The 9980-nt window shown below is 44.0% G+C and overlaps 2 protein-coding genes across 2 annotated transcripts in view; one reads left to right on the top strand and one right to left on the bottom strand.

Moving 5' to 3' along the window:
* Positions 1 to 1234: 1234 nt before the first annotated feature.
* LOC310759678 (acyl-coenzyme A thioesterase 1-like) lies at positions 1235 to 6600 on the bottom strand. The gene is made up of 3 exons (XM_083607279.1): positions 5172 to 6600; positions 2543 to 2745; positions 1235 to 1941 (listed from the first exon to the last, which is right to left on the bottom strand). The coding sequence occupies exons 1-3, from the start codon at positions 5758 to 5760 to the stop codon at positions 1336 to 1338; spliced, it is 1398 nt and encodes a 465-aa protein (XP_083463405.1). The 5' UTR covers positions 5761 to 6600; the 3' UTR covers positions 1235 to 1335.
* A 176-nt stretch (positions 6601 to 6776) lies between these two features.
* Positions 6777 to 9980, top strand: part of HEATR4 (HEAT repeat containing 4) — a 45926-nt gene continuing 42722 nt past the window's right edge. Inside the window, exons 1-2 of the mRNA XM_083606409.1 lie at positions 6777 to 6878; positions 8834 to 9908. Of these exons, the coding sequence (XP_083462535.1) occupies positions 8959 to 9908 (950 nt within the window). The 5' untranslated portion in view covers positions 6777 to 6878; positions 8834 to 8958. The remainder of the gene's footprint in view (positions 6879 to 8833; positions 9909 to 9980) is intronic.

Genomic DNA, 9980 nt, shown 5'->3' with positions numbered 1-9980 from the left:
AGATAAGGCCTCCGACCCATAGGAGTCAACTGCTGGGGGCCGAGGGGTCTTCAGTCCTCCCCAATAAAATATTTTAGTGGTCTGCCCTCCCCCAAGTTGATGGGTATTGCCATTCAAACATCATGTGATTGATTATGCAAGGCAGTGCTTACTTGCCCCCCCAAAAAATATTTTTTCAAGTCGGCACCCCTGCTCCTACCACTTCCAATCACTAACAGGAAATGAGTTTCAAAGTAGCAGGGAACCTGACAGAAAAGCAGCACCTCTCCTTCACTAAGATTCGTGTGATAAACATGGTAATCTGAGGTACAGCAGCCACAGGCTGGGTTTTCCTGGACTCAGGTTAGCCTAGTAAATACAGCATGTGGCACCACGTGAAACTCCAACTTTGTAATATTTCCTGCTGCAAACTTTAAACTTATATCCTAACAGAGGCTCAAGGGTAGAATTAATTATAGACTTGCTGGAGATTTATGTTTTCTTCTAATTCGTGGAGAACATAATAATATAAAAATAGACCTGCTGGATCTTTAAGAAAGAGGCCATAGAGATACACAGTGACCCGTCTATTCCAGTGTCCTATTCTTACAGTGGCCAACCAGATCCCTGTGGGAAGTCGGTAAGCAGGATGTGAGCTCTCTCTCCTGCTGCAGTTTCCAGCAACTGGCATCCAGAAGCATGAATGCTGCCTCTGACTGAATGTAGGACTTAACCATTGGGGTTTGTTGCCTTATCCTCCATGAAGCTGTCTAATCCTCTTCAAAGCCTTCACAAGTTGGCAGCCATCACTGCCTCTTGTGGGAGCAAAGTCCATACTTTCACTATGTGCTGTGTGAAGTGCTTTATTCTGTTTGTCCTAAATCTTCCAAGGTTCAGTTTTATTGGATAGCCCCAAGTTCTAGTGAGAGGAGAAAAACTTTACTCTACCCACTTTCACCTCTTACTCACTTTTTTCTCTAAACTAGAAAGATCCAAATGTTGTAACCTAATGGAGTTTCTCCATCCCTTTGATCATTTTGGCTGCCCTTTCCCAACTCTACCATTTGCTTTATGAGGTGAGGTGACCAGAAGTCTACACAATATTCCAAATGTGGTTGCACCAGAGATTTGTATAATACACACCATTTGTAGTTTATTTTTGTAGCTGGGGATTCTTAGATGTCCCTTATACAAAAGCTTTCTCATGTTGCTTGTAAAGCACTCTGTCAACATAATGAGTCCCCTGTCTGCAGAATTGTTATATCAAACAGATTTATTGTTATATATAAGAACAGGGGGGGAAACAATCGGCCACACACCCGTTATCTGATAAAACATCTCTTCCGAGCAACATTCTCACAGCTTGCTGTGTTCTTCATCTTGTTTTCCATCGAGGTGTTTGCGGAAGGAGGTTTGAATCTGACCCCATGCATCCACCTGTGCTGCGGCATGAGCCCTGGGCTCCCCTCCCCAGATCGCTGGTCTGCCCACCAAGAGATGCATTGAAGCTGCGCACATAGGAAAATACGGAGGCTCAATATAATGTCCTGCTCCAGGATAGCAAATTATCTCAGGTTTTTCTTTTCCATGAGCCTGTAGCCGCTTGGAGGCTTCCACAGCAAAAAACTCGCTCTTAAAGTTGTGGTCATCTTGGCCTACGATGAAGAGGAAACGCCCTTCAGCCTTCTCCAGTGGAATAAAACTTTGGCGATCGGGGCCCTCAAGTGGGTTGTTCAAGATATCCAAAATGTCAGCAACACCAGACTTATCAAATTTGATCCGCTCTGCATTGAAACCAAGAGGTGGAATGGTGATGTCCTTGTAGTGCAGTGGCACAGCTATATTGGCCACAGAGCTATTAATAGTGACTGTAACAGTGACACCCTTTAAGAAAGAGGCCATAGAGATACACAGGTCACCACCTTTTGAGTGTCCCAGCAGTCCAACTCCTGGACCTTTAACCTAAAGAGAAAGAAAGAAAGAAAGAAAGAAAGAAAGAAAGAAAGAAAGAGGTGAAACGAAAACAAGATACATACAGTATGTGCCCCTCCCCCCCCACATGACTAAGCTGTGGGCAAAAACTCATGCTGCTCACCCTTAGTTTGGCAAAAGAAAAAAAGCTGAGCTGAGGACCATTTCACATTTCTGAACAATTTATCACAGTGACTGCCCAAGGCTTGCCTGCTTTGGTTAATGTTTGCAGTCAAAAATGGAGAAATCTGTTGCTGTGGACTTTAACCTTTCAGTATTTTTTTATTCCAGGAGCTTGGCACAAATAATGAATTTAAAATATTAGTGCAATACAAGTAAGCATGTGATGATCAGAGTTCAGCTCAGAGAATACTCTCAAATCAGCAATTCAACAGCTCTCAGAATAAGAATACTATGGAATATATACTTCTGCATATACAGTGGTACCTCGGGATGTGAACGGGATCCGTTCTGGAGCCTTAGAAATGCTTCAAATGTATGGTGTGGTTGTACACACAAGACTTTCCAGTTTCAAATGTAGCACCCTCAGAAGCTTGCTATTTTTGTGAAGGCTGTCCACATATGGCCCTACCTTTGGATGTTTCAGCATATAGTTCAGAGCTTCTTCAAAATACTCCAGATGAAATTCCTTCATATCTCTGGGAAGATCTTCATAAGCATAATAGGCCAATGCTAATGTTACAAAGCCATAATTGGCCAACAGACAGGCTCGGTATTCTGGAAGTCCTCCTCCAGTTCCTGAAATATCAATGATTCCAGGAAAGGGACCATCACCTATAAAAGTCAGAACAAAGTTGCATTATCTTTTTTAGACTTCTTTAGAATTCACCTTATTGAAAAGAAAGCCTAGCATGGAATCACATAATTTTAGTTTTGGAAGGAACCTTGGAGATAATTTAACTCTGACCACTTGGGTTGAAAAGACCCTTGTTGATGACCCACTTTAATGGCTGGATCCTTCATAATACACTTTTCAAACCTGTTCATATTAGCAGATCAAAAGCAGAGAATGAGAGAGTTTGGAGTCTGAGGTGCCAGTGAGGAGTTGTTGTTGTTGTTGAAACAAACCCACGTTTCCAGTGAGCAAGGCTTGCTACGAAATACAAAGGAATAGGCAAGGTACAGGGCTAGCTCAGCACCATCATTAGACACAGTAGGGCAAATAACACTGGGCAACAATGTTTTACTTTTTGAATGTTGTCTAGATTTCTACAACTGATTTAGGGTATTTTTGCACTGCTGAATCAGGAAATGGCATCCGTTTCTCTCCATCAGGTCAGGTTTTTGTGCTATGTTGATTTGAAAAAAATCAGATCTTGTGACAAAATCAATTACATTTTTGTGGCATTATCAACTGGTTTTTGTCAACACATATCATCCTAAATATGTTTATTAAGAGAAAAAAATGTTTTTCCAGCAACATATATTGATTACCTGATAGAAACATCGATTACTGTAAACTGAATGGTGGACATTGATAAAGGTAAGTACACGTAAATTGCATGTTGCTTCACCATTTTTCAAACTTCAGGGCTTGAACTTCGTTTCTTGGAACTCCTGGGATGCTCAGCGGCAGGGAGGTCTCTCTTCAGAGTCCAACAGTAGTCAGCCATCATGACTGCGTCCCAGCAACCCTGATACCTGGTCTCCATCTCTTTCATGTCCTGATGGAATCTCTCCCCCTTCTCGTCACTCATTGAACCCAGGTTCTCAGGAAACCGGTCCATATGTGAAAATAGGTAGTGCATCTTGACGCTCATGTTGCAGCCCAGGTTTCTGAAAGCAGTCAGCATGTTGTTGACAAGTTCTGCGTAGTTTCTGGCCTTATTGTTGCCAAAAAAGTTCTTCACTACCAGAACAAATGCCTTCCACGCTTCCAGTTCCACTTCGTTCATTGAGTTTCCGAACTCTGGATCTCTGATGAGCTGATGGATCTGAGGACCATCAAAGATGCCAGCTTTCAACTTCTCCATGGTCAATCCTGGAAAAGCCTGGCACAAGTAAGTGAAGCAGTCACCATCCTTGTCCAGAGCCTTGGTGAATTGCTTGATGTGCAGTGGTGGGAAGAGTATTCTGTCTCTGTCCACCAGAGGGTCGTTGATGACGTTCCTTTTTTTTGCAAGGCACCAATTCCTCCCGCACAGGCCAGTCCTTCTTCATGTAATGCTGAGCACGGTCCCTACTATCCCACATGCACAGAAAACATGGGTACTTGGTGAAGCCAGACTGTTGTCCCAACAAAAAGTTCACCATCTTCAGGTCAACACAAATAAACCACTTATGCTGATCATAACCAATTTTCTCCAGCACATACTTCACCCCTTCATAGTTCTCCTTCAGTGTACTCGAGTGAGCCAGGGGTTTTGATCCCCCAACTTTATGCTTTGCCGCACCAATTTATGGAAGATTTCGAGGTTTTATGGCTTCAAACTGATCCCTTTTCGACATAATCACCCAGAACTATCGAACCTGAATACTTCTTGTCATTAAAATAATCATTTCCAATCAAAACAATTATTCGACATGGCATTTTACCCCCACCAACTTCTTCTAAAATGCTCCACACAAGCGTACATGTGAATAAAAATGTAAAAAAACGACATGTGGCCATAACTCAAAAACGTGACCTGACTGAGCAAAACCAATGTGATTTTTGGATTCAGCGCATCAGATTCGTCCTAAATCAGCTGAAAAAACGCAGACAACAAATATGTTGTTGACCAGTGTAATCAATTCTCTCTCTTTACACCTTGCAGCGTCGCCCCCGCCGGGACAACTTCCGCCTCACTGTATTTGTGAAGTCTTTTAAGGTGCCACCAGACTTCTTTTATTGCCAACACACTTCTGCAGCTCTTCCTCCTCTTCCTTAATTGTGGGTTTTTTTGTTTGCTTGCTGGGTGCCATATCTTTCTCCCTTTCTGAGCAGGAAGAAGAGGAACCAGTTTACTACAGGATGGAGAAATCCAAGCCAGGGATGTGTGTGCCCTTCCAGAAGTCGTTCACCACAACCACTCCCATGATCTCTCTGAAACTAAGCTCCTCTGCCTGGGACTAACGAGTTCTTTGAAATGCAACAACACGTGGAGGAGCCGCAGCTGGCGTTGGCTCACAAAAAGTGTGCGGGTGTCAACAACACGAAGCGCAGAAGCGTCTAGAAGGCCTTAAGAAAGCCAAGCGCGGGGCCAGAGTCCGCCACTCACCCGGGGGCAGGAAGAGGGTGGCGCGGACCCGCCCGTCCCGCACGGGGATCCTCTGGACGCCGGCGCGCAGAAACCCCCTCTCGTGGGCGCCCTTGGCGAGGACGCCTCCCGCGAGGCCCTCTCCGTGTCCCTCGAGCACCTCCAGCTCCAGGCTGAAGGGGCGTTGCACGTCGCGCTTCACCAGCCGCCTGAAGGGCTTGCGCGGCTTCAGCGCCCACAGCAGCCCCATGGGCTCCAGGCCGGAGAAGCTGCCGCCCTCCAGCGCCGGCGAGCGGCTCAGGTCCAGCTGCCCGCTGCCGTCCGCCCGGTAGAGCGCGAGCGACTCGAAGAGCTCCCCGGTCTCGTCCTGCAGCGACGCCCGGAGCGTGACCTCTTGCTGGGGCCGCAGCCCCGACACCGAGATGCCCAGCGGCTCGTCGAAGAGGCTCCGGCCGGCGGGGGAGAAGTCGATGCGGGCGTCCATGAGGGAAGCGCTAGTGGAGGCGGCGCTCTGAGCGGCTCGGCTTGGGCAGCTGCCGGGGCGGCGAAAGGCGCAGCAGGGCCTGGGACGCAGGCGGAGTCCCCAGAGCAGGCGCACAAATGAGGCCATGGCAGCGGAACGAGCTGTCAGCCTCAAGCAAATCAAACTACGTCTCGTGGTTTCAAATTACACAACAATTGTTTGGAAAGGAACTTCGTTTGGGGCAGAGGGAGGAGGCTGCCCTTCGCACAAGACCTTTCCCCCTTCTGCCAAATGGTCACCGTGCAGTCCGAATCCATCGAGTCCTCTATCCCCTTCATTTAATTCAGTGGGGTTCATGGGCGTAGCCAGGATTTATATTGCGGGTGAGTCAATGTCAGGGGGCCAGAACCGAGTTAGTTAAGTATTTCTATTTATTTACTTGATGGGGGGTGGGGGTGGCAGCTTGCACCCCGTGCCTCCCTTGGCTACGCCCATGGTGGGGTTTACCAGATTTAGATCCTGATCCTGAACCTGAACGGATATCTTAAAATTAAGAAAAAGTTGTTTATCCCTGAGGTGCAGGTGTAAGACTTATCTCTCTCTCTGTCTCTCGTTTGCTTTCCTATTGATTGCCATATTTGTTATATGTTGAAAATTAACAAAATACAGGTTTCGGAGGAAAAGCAAAATGGCCCCTCGCTCCCCACAACCAGAGTGCTGCAGCAACTCGTGATAAAAATAAAAAATAAAGAGTAGGGAGCTCCAAATGTTAACATTCATGTTACAGGAAATTCATGTTGTAAACAGCCAGGCAGACATATTGCCAGGACAAATGCCAATGAGCAAAAGTTTGCCTTCTGTATTTATTTCATGTAATGTATAATAAATGTCAGTTTGATGCACCCAACCTGAAGCATTCTGGAGATCTTCGACTAACTTGAATGCTGAAAACTTGTGCACTCTAAGGTAGTTCAATAAATGTTACTTCACTAGCTTTGTTTCTCTCCATGTTTAAAAAAACCAACAACAACTTGTGAAACAGCAGGTTTAATACCAAACAGCCAAAGGGGACTTAGCTTGGCAGCTCTATTTAAAATCAACAAATCAAAATTGACAGAATGTGAGTACATCATTTGTAGCCTGGCAACAACTGTACACAAGTAGAAGGGAGGTCTGAAGAGACAAGAATCTGATTTCTAATGTGCATGTATTTGCGCTGTGCTCCTGCTCCTACAAGAGCAGATCTGTGAAAGCCATTCTGAAAGGTTAGTACAAACTTTTCAGTCTTCATAAAGAACAAGAAAGAGAAATACCCTGGAGTCCAAAGAAGCAGGGATATGAAATTGGCTGAAGTTGGGAGTGGTTCACATAAAAACAAAGATTCTTGTACAATATTGCAGTGTATATTTTCCAACTCTTAAACTTAACAAAAGATTGCAGAGAACAAAGAAGGTGACTGCCCACAGTGGCTTGTAGTAATTTAATGTAGAGACCTAAGTTCCTAATGATTGTAATCACAACATTTAAAAAAATGATTGTTGAAAACATTTCCTTACAGTAGCAGGAATTAACGTAGCATATTGTATAAATATTACTGTATTTTCTCAAGTTTAACACTCACCTTTTCTGGCCAAATTACATTGTGAAAATTAAGGGTGTGCATTAGATTCGATGGCACATTTACACTGGCCAGCAAATACATTTTTTGGTTTCAAGGTTTTGAAAATTGAGATGTGCATTAGATTCGATGGCACATTAGACTCAAGTAAATGTGGTATGTTCTGAAACATGTATGTTACTTTAAGAGAAGACAGCAAAAACATTTTGGGGCACCTTAAAGATTTACAGACTGGCTGTATGATTAAGAAGTAAGCCCCATTAAGGCTAGTGGGGTTTCTTCTCAGGTATAGATTGCAGCCTCATTGTGGCATAAGTGTTATGAGAGGAAGTGAGCACTAAAAGAGGAAAGAACAGGGTTATAAACTAGGATAATTGCATAATTTTAATCGATAAAATTAATACTTAATGTAGTTTAAAATTCCTAATAACTCATCATGAGCAAGTTTTCTTTGAACCATAGATCCTTAAATTATTCCAGCTCATGTATTCCAGGCAGAAACAAGTCCTGCAGGGTGCAAAGCTGACAGCAATAACATTTGCAAGTAAGAAATGTTAATAGCACTTCAGATTGGATTAGGGTACTGAAGGAAAAGCAATATTTGTGGACAAGAACTGACAATGTCAAGTGCACAATAATAGGATAGAAATCTTACCTCTTGATGCAGAAAGGGATAACTATTGTCAGCACAGGTCATGTTGTACAAGTGTAATAGTCACTGGGAAGAAAGAAAAATATTTTTTGTTTGTGTGCCAGGGCAAGTTATGCTTAGTTTAATATCAGAGATTCACAGCGGCATCCTAATGACATTTACTTGGACTAGGACTTTTTTTTAAAGCTAATGCTGCTGTAGCTCCAGCAGCTTCAGCAGAGCAATGGTTTAAACACAGACAGGGTGATTTGTAGGTTGTACTGTAGAGTAATAGGCTTTTGAAGCAGTATTCCTAGGATCCCAAGTGCCGACATGACATGAGTTTTAACCCATTCTTGGTGACAAAGAGGTGACGCTAGACTGGTGAAGCAATATGATAACATAGTGAATGATAATTTCCCACTACTCTCTTTCTGCTTATAAAGAGCCAGAAGTAGAGAACAGCAGATGGGCTTCATTTTGTCCGCCTTGAACAAGCCTTTTCAGATGAGATCTTTCCCAGTTTGCATCTGTATTAGAATTGTGTTAAAATAGGGTTTTTTTATTGTTGTTTGATGCCCTGGGTTTCTTTGGTAGGAAAGGTAAGATATAAAATAAATCATGCATGATAGCATCTTCTCCTCCTTCCACATCACATTACATCCACCATCAAAGGTAAATAGGTCATCATGGAGATTCAACGATACCAACATTCTGCAGTGATAGCCTGTTTGGGGAAGAATTGTGGTGTTGGGTGTTTGCTTGAATCAGGCTTCCTCAACCTCGACCCTCCAGATGTTTTGAGACTACAGTTCCCATCATCCCTGAACACTGGTCCTGCTAGCTAGGGATAATGGGAGTTGTAGGCCAAAAACATCTGGAGGGCCGAGGTTGAGGAAGCCTGGCTTGAATCTTAAAAGAATGGTCTTTTACAATCTGATAGGGTTATTTATTTTCTCTCTGTGGTTTAGAAAAAGCTTGAGTGTCCCCTCAGAAAACAGCGGGATGTCTGTTTCTTTACACAGCCGTTAAGTCTAACTTCTAAAGATTTATGAAAAGTTAGCCACTAGTGAGGAGCCTCACCAGTCTTGAAAGGATGGAAATACCAACTTTTTTCAAGAGCAAAAATCCCTTCCCCCTTGAGTCTAGTCTGAAGGCCAGAGTTGACAGACACAGCTTGCCATCTCACAAGGCAATGCTGTCTGCAATGAGGGCAAAAATGCCTTTCATGTACCAGAGAGATGTTTGTCATGCTGAAGAGCACTATGCAGAATACCGGAAACAATGCCTCCAGAATGCAGCCAAGAACCTATATTTTTCTAAAGAAGCTGTTTACCACAGAGGGGCAATGCTTCAGTCCTTTAAGGACTATGACCCCAGGGGATTGTATGATTTTTCCAGTGTCATTCAGAGAAAAGAAAGTGAAAATGTTGTTGTTAAGAAGCAAAGGCGACCAAGTAGGCTCAAACCTTTGAAGAAATTACAGTCCCTGGAAATGAAGCCAGACACGCCTCCTCCCAAGGAAACCACCGCTGATGTTCCTGTCTGCATGGAAGAGCTTATCTGGAAAGCCAAGGTAGAAAGCACACTTTCAGAGCCAAGTCTCCTGGTACCTATTCCACCTCCTCCCCCTCCTCCTTCTTGTGAACCTCCTTACACACAGGCGTTCCTGACAGAACCTCATGAGATGTTAGCAGACTTGACAATCAAGAGGTCAAAAGCAAGACCCCAGGGCACCACAGTCCATGAGCCAGATCATGGGGACCTGAGGTGGGAAGGAACAATGCTGATGAAGTTAAACAAGGCTACAGCTCAATTCATTGTGAATAATCAGCCCACCTGGGGAGGCTGGGTTCAGGGTAAGCCACCGGGTTTCAAGAAGCAAAAATATAACTGGGAAAGCATCAGGTACGTGCTTCCTGATGAAAGTGATGTGGAATTACTGGATCAGATCCAGGCTGAGGATACAGTAGTGAAAGGTCAGATTCAAATTCAAATAGATGAAGAGAAGAAACCGGAGACACCTCTCTCTGCTTATTATTACAGGTAAGGCAAATAAATACCTGTTTTACTGGAGCATCAAGGTGTGTTACATTTAGATGCTAATCTCATTATTTG

Source organism: Podarcis filfolensis (assembly GCF_964270895.1).
Source record: "Podarcis filfolensis genome assembly, chromosome: 1".
Taxonomy (NCBI): domain Eukaryota; kingdom Metazoa; phylum Chordata; class Lepidosauria; order Squamata; family Lacertidae; genus Podarcis; species Podarcis filfolensis.
The sequence above is the reverse complement of the archived record's forward strand: the minus strand, read 5'-3'. Positions and strand labels throughout refer to the sequence as shown.